General features: G+C 57.0%; 1 protein-coding gene across 3 annotated transcripts; it reads left to right on the top strand.

Moving 5' to 3' along the window:
• Positions 1-1462: 1462 nt before the first annotated feature.
• Positions 1463-12852, top strand: FAM110A (family with sequence similarity 110 member A). 3 transcript variants are annotated; one of them, XM_005604540.4, is made up of 2 exons: positions 1463-1745; positions 11283-12852. In XM_005604540.4, the coding sequence occupies exon 2, from the start codon at positions 11380-11382 to the stop codon at positions 12265-12267; it is 888 nt and encodes a 295-aa protein (XP_005604597.3). In that variant the 5' UTR covers positions 1463-1745; positions 11283-11379; the 3' UTR covers positions 12268-12852. The 3 variants fall into 3 exon arrangements, with proteins under 3 accessions (XP_005604597.3, XP_005604598.3, XP_070104167.1); XM_005604541.4 differs by lacking the exon at positions 1463-1745 and adding an exon at positions 7695-8006; XM_070248066.1 differs by lacking the exon at positions 1463-1745 and adding an exon at positions 7982-8353.
• Positions 12853-14711: the final 1859 nt, after the last annotated feature.

Genomic DNA, 14711 nt, shown 5'->3' with positions numbered 1-14711 from the left:
ATGATTATATATATATACATGTGATATTACAATTATGTATTTAATATATATTTATGTTGTACATAGTGTTTTGAAACATACTTTTAAAAAGCTTACTACTTGGTTAGCATTTTCTCCGTACATTAAATATCTAACTACATTAATTTTTTTTTTAAAGATTGGCACCTGCGCTAACATCTGCTGCCAGTCTTTTTTTTTTTTTTTTTACTTTCTTCTTTCTTCTTCTCCCCAAAGCCTCCCGGTACATAGTTGTATATTCTAGTTGTGAGTGTCTCTGGTTGTGCTATGTGGGACGCTGCCTCAACATGACCTGATGAGCGGTGCCACATTCATGCCCAGGATCCGAACCAGCGAAACCCTGGGCCACCGAAGTGGAGCACACAAACTTAACCACTGGGCCACGGGGCTGGCCCCTTAGCCACATCATTTTTAATGGCTGCATAATATTCCTCAGTCCCAGCCCTGGTGGTCTAGTAGTTGAGTCAGTGCTCTCCACTGAGGCCCAGGTTTACTTCCCAGTCAGGGAACCACACCGCCCGTCTGTCAGTTGTCATACTGTGGCAGCTCTTTGTTGCTGTGATGCTGAAAGCTATGCCACCAGTATTTCAAATATCAGCAGGGTCACCCACAGTGGACAGGTTTCAGTGGAGCTTCCAGACCAGACAAACTAGGAAGAAGGACCTGGCCACTTCCAAAAAAATTGGCCATGAAACCCTGTGAATATCAGCGGAGCATTGTCTGATAGAGCACAGGAAGCTGAGAGGATGGTGCAAACAGACCGGGCAGGGTTCCACTCTGTTGTACACAGGGCTGCTAGGAGTCAGAATCCACTCAATAGCACTAACAACAAAATATTCCTCATCAGAAAATGGGTATAATTAAGGGTACCTGTCTCAGAGGGCTACTCCACGAGCACGGCGTAATATCATGTAAAGCTGCCTGGCATGGGAAAAGCTCAATAAACTGGTCTCTACTGCAGGAGAGAGGCATATAACCAATCTCCTTTCGCTGAGCGTTGAAGTCATTTCCATTGTTTTGCTGTGATAAATAACGCTGGGCTATATTAATCTTTGCTCATGTCTGTGGTCATTTCCTTAGTAAATTTCAGGACTGCTGGGTAAGCATATTTCCATATTAACCCACTCATTGTGCAGCTAGGGGAACAGAGAGGGAAAGGGGCTTGCCCGGGCTCACATAGAGTTAGCTGTAACGCGGGGACTAGGAACCAACGGGGGCCCCTAAATGGTGCCTCACCCAGCTGGGAATCAGGGGAAAGTCCCGGCTGAGCAAGGGGAAGAACTAGGCTCCTGAGGCAAAGCGCCGCCAGAACAGCAGGCGGGCGGCGGGGCGCGCGCTCCCGGGGCGGGGCTGCGAGCGGGGGCGCGCTCCCCGGGCCGATGCTGAGCGGTCGCCCGGCAACCCCGGCGGCGCGGCGTTCGAACGGAAGCGAGAAGCCAATCAGGATGTCCGGGGCAAACCATTCCGCTGGCGGCGGGGAGGGCGGCGCGCTCGCTTCCCCTTCCTCTGCGCCGCGGGGACCTTCCCTCCAGTGGGGCCTTGGGACAGGGGTTGCCTGCTCGTCGCAGGTGCGGCGGGCGGCTCCGAAGAGGCGCCTGCGGGTCCTCCCGCGGGGCTGGGGCCTCCCAAGCCGGGTTGGGCGCGCCCACTCCCCGTCCGGGTCCGAGCTGTCAGCCTCTCCAAGACGCGCCCTGGAGGAGCCGGGACTCGCTTAGCGCGGGGTCCAGGTGAGGGCGCGGGTGGTCTGGGGCGCGAGCCCGGGTCTGGGGTGGGGGGACTTCGTTCCCCGAGTGCCTGCTGTGTGCGTCCTCTCCGCGTCGTACCCGCCGGGAGGCGGTGGTACCCCATTTCGTGGATGAGAACGCTGAGGCTCAGAGACGCGAGTGTCCCAGCTTGGCGACGTCTGGCAGAGAATCCAGTTCTGGTCTCTCTGCCCCACCTTGCAGTCTCCAGTCTAGGTAGATCTAGATTTGCCTTGAGAGGCCCAGACGGGCAACTGCTGGTCACTTTCTCAGCCTCTTATCAGCAGGGCCACAGCCCGTGGAGCCCTGGCTGGATCACGCCCCTCCCCCGCGCGTCCTCGGGATGCTCCCTCTGGGCATCTGTCTTCCCTTCTCCAGAACGCCTGAGGTTGGACTCAGGGCTCACTTAGGGCCCTTCTGCCTACGGGATTCTGAAGAATTACAGTGCTGTCCCTCTCAGAGGGCCGCTCTGGGGGGAGTGGGCAGGCCTGACGTTCTGGATTAGGTGCCAGGTGGGCAGCAGATGCTCTGGCGTCGCTGTTGGACTCTTGAGAATCTGCCCCAGGCCGGGGGAAAGGATAGGGCAGCTCCTCAAGCGAAGCCACTAGTCACCGGAGACTTTGGAGTTGGGGGTGGGGCCGAGGACCCCCTCCTGGTGGAGCATCTGACCCAGACCAGGCCCTGCCTCCTGGGGGTGCCCCTTCCCCCACGTTGCTATTGTTGGTTTCCTTCTGTAGGTGGGGAAACTGAGGTTTAAGATAAGCCCCTTGCCCAAAGTCACGCAGTCAGGCTTGACAACTGCTGGAGCTGGCTCCCGGTCCGTCTGGCTTCAATCTTAGAATCCCCGGCACTCAGAATCATGGCCGTGGAGAGTCTTGAATTTCTCCAAAGGGAGTTGCTTATTCTCTCTCTTCTGCACCCTCCTCCTGGCTCTGGGGAGAGGAGCTCTGGGCACTCAGAGAGAAAAGGAGTCTTTCATTCATTCCTTCAACAAATATTTATTGACTTCATATACCCTGCCCTCCCCTGGGTCTATTTCGTTTTCCTCAGTAGCATTTCCCGCATCGGATGTCCTATAATTTCACTTATTAGTAGGTTTATTATCTTCCCTGACTGGGATGTGTCGTAAGGAGGGGCCAGGGTGAGGTGAGCGAGGCACTCGCCTCCAGCACAAAATTGAGGGTGCCCGTAACCTCCGTAACTACATAACTCAAGCTAACGTTTATGGACCATTTGCTGTGTGTTCTGCTGGTGGGAAGATCCACCCGGATGGCCTCCATGGAGCACAGGCCCCCAGCTCTGTCACAATTACTGTGCATCCCTGGACCCAGCAGTCCCACTTCTAGGCAAAATGACATAGATGCGTTGATGCTGGAGTGTGGTTTGTAATCGGGAGAGACTGGACACAGGCTGAGTGGCCATCAGTGGGGGCTGATGAGCTCTTTACGTACTGACGTGGCACAACATATATCATTAAGTATATTAATAACGTTATAATTCATATATTAATAACATTAAGAACAACATCTATTATTGGGTAAAAAGAGCAAGATGAAAACAGTACACACAGCATGTTGCCGTATGTGTAAAAAATAGAATATACGTCCATCATTGCTTGTATGAGCCTAAAATCTCCCTGGAAGGACATAAAACTGTCTGGTCACAGTGGTACCTGCAGGGAGGGGAACTGGGTGACTGGGGACAGGAGTGGGAGGGAATTTTTTCTTCTTCATTCCCTTTATAGCTCTTGAATTTCGAACCATGTGCCTATATTGCCTGAGTGAAAAAAATATACATGTATTCATTATAGGGAATGTATTTAATCATGAGACCACTGTTTTGTCTGTGATCTGTTACTGACTTGCTGTGCGACTTTGGGTAAGTTTCTTCACTTCTCTGGGCCGGGAAAAGCCATGATGGTGAGCTCAGGCCTGGGCAGAGGGCAATCCAGGACGGGAAGTGAGCCTGGCTGTGGGTCTGTCCCAACCCTCACTTTCCCCATCCTGTGTGCTAGGCCCTTCCCTAAGGCTTTGCATGTGGTCTGTCTCTTACTCAGTCTTCACTGCAAGCCCCTTTGTCCCCATTTACAACCTCAGGTGCAAACTGAGGCCCAGAGGATCGAGCTGGAGGAGACGGCCCGTCGGTGTCTGCGCCCACACCCCTCCCTCTTCCTGAGGTTTGTGCGGCCCTGGGCCAGGCTGCCTCTGGACAAGGCTGACTCCAGGCAGGCCAGGGCACAGGCATCTGGGGAGACTCCAGAAATAGCGTGGGGCCTGGTGTGGCCCCGGAGGATGCCCCGCGGGGTGCCTCTGACCCGGACAGCTGGGCTGAAATGGAGCTGAGGGCCGGCACCCTCCCCGCTGCCTGGAGCCTTCCTGATTCTCCTCAGGGCAGGTGAGGGCCTCTCTGTCTCCATCCAAGTTGGGGCCAGGCTTCTGCTGAAAAGAAAGAGAAGCAGGTGGAAGGAAGGGTGGGGTGGGGGGTGCAGAATGTCATAAAAATGATAAATGTCAGAAGCCAGCCCTCTTGAGCACTGACTACGTGCTAAGGACTTTACAATGGTGAACGCAGTTAATTCCCTCAGTTCTGTGACGCATGGTCCTTACTGCTGTTGCCATTTCTACCGTTGGAAGGGAAGCCGAGCGCTGGCGAGGTTTAGCAACTTGCACGAAGTGGCCTCGAGCTGGAATTGGGATCCAGGGAGTCTGGCTCCAGACTCTGCCCCGTCTCTTTTTCTTTTTTGTTTGGTTAAGTGTTTATAAAATAAAATAAAGTTAACCATTTTAACCATTTTTAAGTGTCCACTTCTGTGGCATGAAGCACATTCACATTGTTGTGCAGCCGTCACCACCATTCGTCTCCAGAACTTTTCCTTCATCCCAGATGGAAACTCTGCCCCCATTCCACAATAACCTCCCATCCTCCCGTTCCCCAGCCCCTGGCAACCTCCATTCTACTTTCCATCTCTATGAATTTGACGACTCTAGGTCCCTCCTATAAGTGGAATCGTGCAAGATTTGTCCTCTTGTGACTGGCTTATTTCACTTCGCATGTCTTCAGGGTTCACCCATGTTGGAGCCTGTGTCAGAATGTCCTTCCTTTTCAAGGCTTAATAACATTCCATTTCATGAATGTACCATGTTTTGTTTATCTCTTCATCCATCGATGGGCACTTGGGTTGCTCCCACCTCTTGGCTGTTGTGAATAGTGCTGCTGTGGACATGGGTGCACAAACGTCTGTTCGAGTTCCTGCCTTCACCTCTTTTGGGTAGATACCCAGAAGTAGAACTGCTGGATCCTATGGTCATGCTATTTTAAAATTTTTGCCTGACCGCCATACTGTTTCCACAGCGGCTGCACCATTTTATATTTCCAAGAGTGCACAAGGGTTCTAATTTCTCTGCATCCTCACCGACATTTTCTGGTTGTTTTTTTTTTTGTTTGTTTCATAAGGGCCATCTTAATGGAGGTGACATGATGTCTCATTGTGGTTTTGGTTTGCATTTCCATCATGATTAGAGATGCTGAGCATCTTCTCCTGTGCTCATTGGCCATCTGTACCCCTTCTTGGGAGAAATGTCTCTTCCAGTGACTGCACTCTTAGATCCGTAACCTCTGAGAGAAGCCGCTCAACATTCTGGGCTGACGAAGGCCTCACCCAGGGGCTGGGCACTGGAGCATCTGTTTGGTTGAATAGTTGTCACAGCTCCCATTTGGGTGGTGTTTGTCATGCATAGGCCTCATGCTGGGTGGGAGGCACTGTTAGGAGTCCTGTTTCCCAGTTGGGGAAACTGAGGTATGGAGCAGTTGAGTATGTTACCCAAGGTCTCATGGTGGAGCTGGGATTTGAACCTGGGCAGGCAGGTCCCAGAGTCCATGCTACAGAGGTGGCTGGGGATGGAGCGGAAAAGGGCCCTGCAGACCGTGGACCCGGCGTGCGCAGAGGAAGAAGTAGGCTCAGCTAGAAGTGGCCGGATCCCAGCTTGAATGGGGTGACTAATGGCTGGAAGAGGAGGGGGACAAGTGGTGGAAGGTCTGGGGCACAGTCGGGGGTTGCAAGGAGGCATGGTGCTGAGGGGTCTTGGCCTTTGAGGTGGCCTGAGTTCCAGTCCTGCCACTTGCTCCGTGGTGTCCCGTCTTGTGCTTGGTCCTTGGAGGAAGGAAATATGGAAGAGTGTGATGGAGTTCCCAGCCTAGTGGGAGAGACAGGTAACAAGTGATTGGTAAGTGACTATCTAAGATGACAAGGTGTGATGGATGCTTGGAAGGAAACAAATGGGTGAGAGAGTTGGCAGAAGCCTTAGGGTGGCCAGGGAGGCCTCTCTGAGGAGGTGACATTTGAAGTGAGACCTGCAGGAGGTGAGGGAAGAGGTTCCAGGCAGAGAACAGGTGGTGCAAAGGCCCTGAGGCAGGAAAGACCTTGGTGTGTTCACGAACAGTGTGGAGGGCTGCGTGGCTGGAGCAGGAAAGGTTGGACATGAGGTGGAAGAGGAGGGCAGGGACTGGATCCCAGAGGGCCTGAGGGCTGAGTGGAGAGCTTGGATTTTATCCTAAGGTGGTGGGGGCTGGTGAGGTGTGGGAGGGGGATACTCAGAGCTGTGATGAAGCCTGATTTCTATTGGGAAAGCATTGCCATTATTATAGTCTCCTGGTGAGTGGCCAGAGCCCAACACTGAAGACTGTCTCCACCCCTCCTCCCCAGACCCAGGCCTGGGTTCCAATCTAGGCTCTGCCATTCACCAGCTGTGTGACCTCAGGCAAGTGGCCCCACCTCTCTGTGCCTCCTTTTTCTCAACTGTCAAAGGGCATACTGGTAGTACCTACCTCACAGGGTAAGTGTGAGGATTAAATGAGTTGACATATATAAAGAGCTTAGAACAGTGCCAGGGACAAAGAAAGCACTCAGGCAAGGTCTTAGCTATTTTACGACAATGGTTATTGTTGCTTTGCTTTTACTGCTTTAGTGCCTAACTAGCGCCCGCAACCCCACCCTATTGTCACCTCAGTGGAGGGCCAGGCGGGGACCCAGCAGGCCATGTGGGGAATGAAGGTCTCGTAGCCTCCCTCACCCTCTAAAATCAGGCCCCAGAGCCTGGAGGAGGCCTCAGGGCTGACTCTCCCCCCAGGGGGAGGAGCGCTGCTCCTTGGTCACTTCCTGTCCCCTCCCCTCATGCCCTGCACCCTGATCCTGGCACAGCCCCCACCAGGCACAGACGTGGACTTGGGCCCCCTCTGGTCTTCCCAGGGCTCAGGTCTGAGGCCAGTGGTCACTCCCTTCTCTGGGCCTCAGGACCCCAGAGGAAACCAGCCTAACCAAATGAGCGGCCAGAAGTCACCTCTTAGGGCTTGGGCTGGCAGAGGGGACAGTCACCTCCCTCTCAGGGGTTCCTTCCTGCAGGATGACAGCCTCCTCATCTGTAAAATGGGAGTTCAATACTTCCTCCCTTCCAGGGTGGGTCCAGTGCCCGGCCCTCAGAACTTCTAGTTATTATTATTGTTATTGCTGTTGTTACTAACGTTTACAGCTTGCACCAAACTTCTTCAGGCCCTCAGAACCCACACTGACCTGGCCTAGAAGGCGGGACTCTCCTCGCTTGACAGAGTGGAGGGCCAGAGAGGTCCAGTAACCTGCTCAGGGACACGACACACAGCTAGAAAGGGGGAGGGGCATTAAGTCTCGGTCGGGGGCGGGGAGAGAGACCAGGTTGGACTCCTGGGGTGACTTTGGGCACTGACTCAGCCTGTCCCAGCCTCAGTTTTCCATTAGTCAAATGGGAATAATAACAGAGCTCACCTCGTAGGGGCTGTTGGGAAGATTAAAATGGGTTAATTAACACCAGGAAAAGCGCTTTCTTGTGCCGGGCGCGGTGAACGTTAACTGGGGGTCATTGTGACGGTGGGGGAGGGGGAACTCAGTTTCTGCATCTCCTAAATGGGTGCGCGTGCCGAGTGGGCCCCGGGGGCTCCACGCGGCCGATGTGCAGGTGGGGAAGGGAGCCCAGCTCGCGGAAGGGCTTCCCGGGGCCGGTCGGGGCCGCTGGACCCAGTCCTGGCGCCGCGCCGACTGCCAGCGCGCCCGGGCTCGGTTCTCCGCCGCCTGCCTTCTGTTCTCCCCTTTCGGGTAACACCTGGGTTGGCGGGTTCACCTGCTCGCAGCCGGCCGCCGGAAGTTGCGCAAACGCGTGTTACCTGAGCCCCAGATGGGCTGGGCGCAGGAGCGCAGTGCAGCGGCGCGGGCGCAGCCAGGTACGTGTGGGCCGGGGCCGGGGCCGGGGCCGGGGGCGTCCGGCCCGGGTAGAGGGCTGCCAGGGCACTCCTCCCTCCTCAGAAAGGCTGGGACTCACCTTCTGGCCTGGACGAGACCGCAGGAGCCGTGCCGTCAGTCCCCTCATTTGGGAGCCAGGCAAACCCGGGCGCAGAGAGGGGCGGCTAGCGGCCAGAGTCACACAGCGCGCTGCCAGGCTCGCGGCCACCTCCGCCGCCGGGAGTCCCCAAGATTGCTCCGAAGTGGGGAAGGGCAGAAGCCAGACCAAGGATCCGGGCTCCCCCCGCTGCCCTTCGGCAGCCTCCTGAGGCTGACGCCGGGGAAGCAGGTGGGGAGGGGGCACGGTGGGGCTGCCTGCCCCGGGGATGCCAACGAGAAGGGCCCGGGGCCGGCGCATTGGGGGCCATTTGTGGGTAATATTTGAAATTCATGGGTGGGGCGCTGGGTGGGGAGAGGAGGCCTCAGAGAGGACACTGAGTTCCACCTGGGGACTGGGACCCTGGCCTCAACTCCCAGGAGCCGCCGCACCTCCGCTTGCCGGCCTGTGGAATGGGGCTTGTTGAGGTCAACTCACTGACCTTTGTCCGTGGCCCGGGCTTGGACAGCCCTTGCGGAGCGCGCTTAGAGACCCCTGCGGGGGCGCGGTCTGCGGAGGTGGGTCAAACACGATTAAAATAGGGGGCGCGGTTCCCGGCGCGCCGGGTGCTGCGGAATGCCCTCGACCCGGGTTATCTCTCCATCCTCCCAGTGACCTGGAGGCTCAGCAAGGTCTATTTTTAACTGCATGTCACAGATAAGGAAACCGAGTCTTTAAGAGGCGCAGCTGTTTGCGCAAGACGCACGGCGGGCGGTGGGCGAGCCCCAGCGAGCGGCCCCGAAGCCGGGCCAGGCTCCGAGCGTCTGTCCCCGCCGCTCGCCATCAAGGACCCCTGGGGTTGGCAGGTGGGGCCGGAGGGGGCGCGCGGGGCTTCTGCGCTGGCCCTGCCCGTCCGACCTTCCTCTTCCGCGGATGGTGCCCGGGAGCGAAGCGCCGCCAACGACGGGTTGGACTGGTTTGGGAGGCGGCGGCCCGGGGGTGGGGCAGCGTCTAGCTCCCCGGACACTGCGCAGCAAGGCTGCCTTTCCCGTCAGACCCTTCCCGCCTGAGGCCTCCTGGGGGGGCGGCCCTGAGTGGGGCAGCCTTCCTTTCCCACCTAGGCCGCCCCCTCTGCCTGGGGAGCAGCTCTGGGTCTGGGCCACAGCCCCCGAGGTTCTGTTCTCAACCTGCCATCGCCGCAGAGGTCTCAGACTCGGGGCTGGGGACTAGATGGGGGGGAGGGGGCAGATGTGTTTTCAGACATATTTCGTTTGCCCCGTACATGCAACGTTTTTAAAATTATTGTTATTGAATATGCTAACATTTAAGAATCTAGAGTTTTGAGGCACTTCTGGATTTCCAGCTTCCGAGAACATTCTGCACCTACCACTTTGGACCCATATGCCTGCAGTAGGCTGGGTGTGCCCTTGTCTAGTTTATGCCTGACCTGCCCATTCACATTTGGCCCTCATAGGCATTTCAATTCAATAAAAATTTATTGAATACCTATTATGCGTCAAGAGCAATATCTTGAAACTGAGATCCAGCCAACAAAGCAGACAACGCTCTGGCCTCAGAGAGCTGATACTCGAGGGGAATGGGAGCCTCCAAGAGTGAAACTACCATAAATGTGACAGACGAGTACATTAGGCTCCCTGCGAACTTCTGTCTCCTCTATTGGCTCTGGGACCTGCGTTGGTCACTTCTCTGAGCCTCAGTTTCTCCATCTGTAAAAATGAGGTGACAATGACTCATCTCACACCCTTGTTGGTGGGTTACAGGAGAGGATGGTGTGAAACGTCTGGCCCCACAGTGGAGGTTCCTGCTTCTCCACCCCACTCCGGACTCTCCCCCTGGAATGCCGGCTGTCTTGGTGGGGCTGTCCATACAGCTTTCAGCTCTGGATGGAAATGCGCTTCTCTGTGCTGTCTAGTACAGTGACCACTGGCCACATGTGGCTGCTGAGCCCTTGAAATATGGCTAGTGTGATTCAGGATCTGAATTGTAAGTTTTTATTTAAAGCTAAGGTTGAGTAGCCATATGTGGCCAGTGGCTATTGAATTAGACACACGGGTCTAGATGGCTTGAAATGCAAGTCCCCTTGGGGATCATCCAGACAAAGTCCCTTTTCCCATTTTACAGACGAGAAGGTTCAGGACTTGGTTTATGGGTTTCCTTCTGGCCCATCTCCAGGGGGGCTGAGCAGGCACTTTGTGGGCCCAGCCCTTCCTTGGAAAAAGGGCCAGGGGTGGCCTGATGCCTGGGGCACCAGCCCTAACGCTTAGTGATCATGTGGACACTTGTGCACCCACGTATGGGCCCTCCTGCCTGTGGGTGCCCATCCCACGGCCGCTGGCAGATCCAGAGTCTGCTGGATGCTCCAAGCAGGGCTGTGCCATCTTGGGTATTTCCAGCTTCTCTCGGAGAGCTTAGCTCAGGGCTGACGTTTCCTTGACAGCTATCCGTGGCTCACCGTGGGCCTGGCATTGCAGTCCCATGCTGGAAGCTGATGGGTGTCTGGACTCCACTGGGGCGGGGGTGGGGATTTTCTACACTCCTCCTCCACAAGCTCTGCTGCTGTGCCTGGGGCCTGGCGTGTCTAGGCAGGTGGATGGCACAGGGCAGCTTCCTGCCTGGGTAGGTGAGGGATAGGGGTGGTACCAGGCTCCCTGTGGGCAGTCCAGGTGGGGTGTGGGGTTGGAGCCCTTTCTCTTGGTCACGTAACCCCACGACCCCTGCGCCAGCACTTCCTCGCTTGGAGGCAAGGGGCAGAGCCACTAACGTGCAGAACGGGCTTCAGTTCCCCCTCTGCAAAATGGAGCTGTTAAGAGGACCCATTGAGGCTGAGCCGGCTGGTACCCACCTTGGAGCCCACCTTGCTTCCTTTACATCGTGCCTTGCTCTGTTTTTTTCTGCTCAGGCCTCCCGTGTCTGTCTTCTTTGGCATCTTTTTTTTCCTCTGCCTCAGCTGGGCCGGGTCCTCGGAGAAGGAGGGGGAGGGTTGTGGGCGGAGCCACAGGCCCTTCAGCTCTTGCTCTCTGCCTGCTGATTGGCTCCCTGTGAATCAGGGGCGTGGCCTTCACTTTTAACAGCGAAGGCGTCTGGAGCCCCTTTCAGTCTTTGCTGAGCCTTTGTCTGAGCGCGCTCAGCTCATCTCATCTCTTTCTTTCCTCCCCTGCAGCCGGTGCCGGTGTCCAGCTGCCAACTTTCTGTCTGGATCTGGCTCCTCATTTCTCAGGTCTCCTCGGACCGAAGCCCTCGGAAGGTATGTGACGGCCATGCCTGTGGACACGCTGACTCCCGGAGCCCGGGACGCCCCCGCCCCACCTTTCCGCCTGCGGACCAAGGTTCCCGGCTACCTGCTACGGCGGCCAGCAGACGGTGGAGTCCGGAAACCTAGTGCCGTGGAGCGCCTGGAGGCCGACAAGGCCAAGTATGTCAAGAGCCTGCATGTGGCCAACACGCGTCAGGAACCTGTGCAGCCCCTGCTGTCCAAACAGCCACTCTTCAGCCCCGGGACTCGCCGCACAGTGCTTACACCTAGCCGCCGAGCCCTGCCTGGCCCTGGCCGCCGGCCCCAGCTGGACCTGGACATCCTTAGCAGCCTCATAAACTTGTGTGATAGTCCCGTGTCCCCTGCCGAGGCCAGCCGTACCCCCGGACGGGCAGAGGGGGCCCGCCACGCGCCTGTGGCCACCCCGCCACGTCCGCCGCCCAGTACGGCTGCGGTCCGCCGAGTGGATGTCCGTCCGCTGCCGGCCTCACCTGCCCGGCCCTGCCCATCGCCAGGCACTCCTGCCGCCTCCAGCCCAGCTCGGCCCCCAGGTTTGCAACGCTCCAAGTCGGACCTGAGTGAGCGCTTCTCGAGGGCAGCAGCTGACCTTGAGCGATTTTTTAACTTCTGCGGCCTGGACCCTGAGGAGGCACGGGGGTTGGGTGTGGCCCACCTGGCCCGGGCCAGCTCGGACATCGTGTCCCTGGCCGGGCCCAGCGCTGGGCCGGGCAGCTCCGAGGAGGGCTGCTCCCGCCGCAGCTCCGCCACGGTGGAGGAGCGCGCCCGCGAGCGCGTCCCCTACGGCGTGTCGGTGGTAGAGCGCAACGCCCGCGTGATCAAGTGGCTGTACGGGTTGCGGCAAGCGCGGGAGACCCCAGCGGCTGAGGGCTAGGACTCCGCTGGACGGGCTTTGGCCACAGGACAGATCTTAGAGAGGCCTTGGCTCCTTGACCTCTCCTGCATGCATTACATGCTTTCGGGCAGACCAGAGGCTGCTGCCTTGTGTGAACTGGGATGGAGGTAAAGCTCAGAGGCTGGACCAGCATCCACCTGGCAAGGACTGACCATGGAGAGTTGCCTCTTGCATTTGGACCACCCCCTACCCCTCATGTGTAGGGTTTTTGATGAGTGTACCCCTGCTTGGTCCCTTTCTGGGTTTGGATTTGGGCCACTTAGCCCTCCCCACTGCGAGTGAGGGGCCAAGAGATCTCGCCAGGCCTGTCTGCTCAGCAGTTCTGTTTCCTTCTTCCTTCCTTGGCCTCTGTCCTTTGCTGACTTCCTCTTCCTTACCCAGTGGGCCCTGGTTCCCTGGGAACTCACCCTGTTGTGGGGGCAGGGAGAAGTGGCCTGTCCCCTGTTCTTTTCTGACCTTTGCAGCCTGGCCTAGGTGGGTAGACTTCTGGAGGGACTGGTTAGTAGTCTCTGCTGCTCTGACTTCTCTCCTCTTGGTTAATAAACACAAATGCTTGTTTTTCAAGGGCTGGGCCATCAGACTCTCTGTGTTCACATGGGGAAAGGGTGGGAGAAGTCGGGGCGGGGCCTTCAAAACTCAGGAATTGTCCACCCCAGGGTCTGGTGGGACATGAGGCCATTGGCTGGGCTGGCCTGGGACTTGTCCCATAGGGTTCTCATAACCGCTCTGGGAGGCTGGGAGGCCTCCTTCGTGGAGGAGGAAACTGGGTCTGGCCACAGAGTGAGTCTGGGTGGACCTGGGACTAGGCCTGGGGTCTTTCCCCTACACCAGGAAAGGGACCTCTCCCACCACCTGCCCGGTTCCCAAGGGGGTAGGAAGTTCAGAGAGGGCAAACCCTGAACTTGAGATCACACAGGCCATAGATTGGAGGTTGCAAGTGGGAGTTTTTGGAGAAAGAGGGACTTGGGTGGACGGCACAAAACTGGTGGCCTTGCCTCCCACTCTGGGTGCTCCTGGACAAGCCAGTCTCCCTCTCTGGGCCTCAGTGGGAGAGTGGGACCGCACAGTCCTCTTTGGGTTGGGGAAAGAAGGAGGTGCCTGGCATTGGGCTTTGAGGTCTCAGCTCCTTCCCCTCTCCCTCCAGGTTAGTGACTTGCTGGGAGACTCCCCTTGGCCCGGGGCACAAAGGGTGAAAGCCGGGATGGCCTCTGCCCCGTGGGGTAGGCGTGGGGAGGACTGGTGGTGCTTCCTGTCCCGCAGCCTGCAGGACTGCGAAACAGGAAGCTCTGATGTGGGCCTTGGTGACAGGTTTGATGTAGGTTTTATTTTAAGCATAAAGAGGAGATTTCCGTTGGGCTGTTGACAAACATCCAGGTCAGCCCAGCTGTCTGTCTGTCTGTCTGACAGTCTATAACCAGCCCCCAGGGGATTGAGCTAGGCCTGAGTGGTTCAGGGAAACAAGGGGAAACTGGGTTATAGACAGATGGTGTTCAAGCTCATGAGAATGGAGACCACCCCCTCGTGATACAGATGGGGAGACAGGCACAGGGAGGGTGATGCCCTGCTCACGGGCACCCAGCAGGTTTGACAGTGCAGGATCTGGGCCTCATGGTCCCCATGTTAAAGGAGTAATGGGGTCGGGGGGCTAATCAGGGCAGAGTCTGCAGAGGGGGCGTCCTTTGGGGTGTCAAAGACCAGCCCCTCGGGGCAACTTGGCCAGAATTCTGTACTAAGCATTGCCCCTTGCTGTGACCTGCCAGCCCCCCAGAAACCCAAGTAGGTGGGTGTGTTGGCTGCATTTCACACATGGAGAAATGGAGGTTCCCATCCCAGCACTGCTGGCTGATGTGCCGGGAAACCCCTCGTCTCTGGAGGAGGCTTACGAGCCGGGCTCAGACTTTTCACACTCATCCTGTCTGTGAATCCTAAAGGTGACCTTTCGGGGTCACCTTAGAAGGTCACCTTTTGTCTTAAACCAGGAGGGGTAGTGGCTTGTGGGTTGTCACAGAGCAGGTCTGCAGCTGGGGTCACACCCCGGCCTGCTGGACACCCCACGGTCAGTGGCAGCCTGGCTCCCTGATTCTCTGGAGACGTGCTCACGTCTCCCCCATCCTGGCAGCCTTTCTTCCTTGTCACTTTATTGAGCACCTACTGGGTGCCCAGCTGTGGGTAAGACAGACGTGGGTCTGGCCATGTCTCGGGGTAGGGAGTGGGTAGCGAAGAGCAAGCACCTAAATAGTCAGTCATATAATGTGGAGCAAGTATGGTCCGAGACTTCTGCCCTAAGACGAGAGCTGCTCCCAGGAGCCGGGCCAGGCGGTAGCTGAGAAGGGCACTGGGAGGGGCTGTTGGAAAGACAGTCGAGAGAGACTCTTGCAAGTGGAGAAGGTGCCAGTCTGAGCCTTGACTTCTCAGATCGGGGT

Source organism: Equus caballus, chromosome 22 (genome assembly GCF_041296265.1).
Source record: "Equus caballus isolate H_3958 breed thoroughbred chromosome 22, TB-T2T, whole genome shotgun sequence".
Classification (NCBI taxonomy): domain Eukaryota; kingdom Metazoa; phylum Chordata; class Mammalia; order Perissodactyla; family Equidae; genus Equus; species Equus caballus.
Note: the sequence above shows the minus strand (reverse complement) of the source record. Positions and strands in the feature narration are given on the sequence as shown.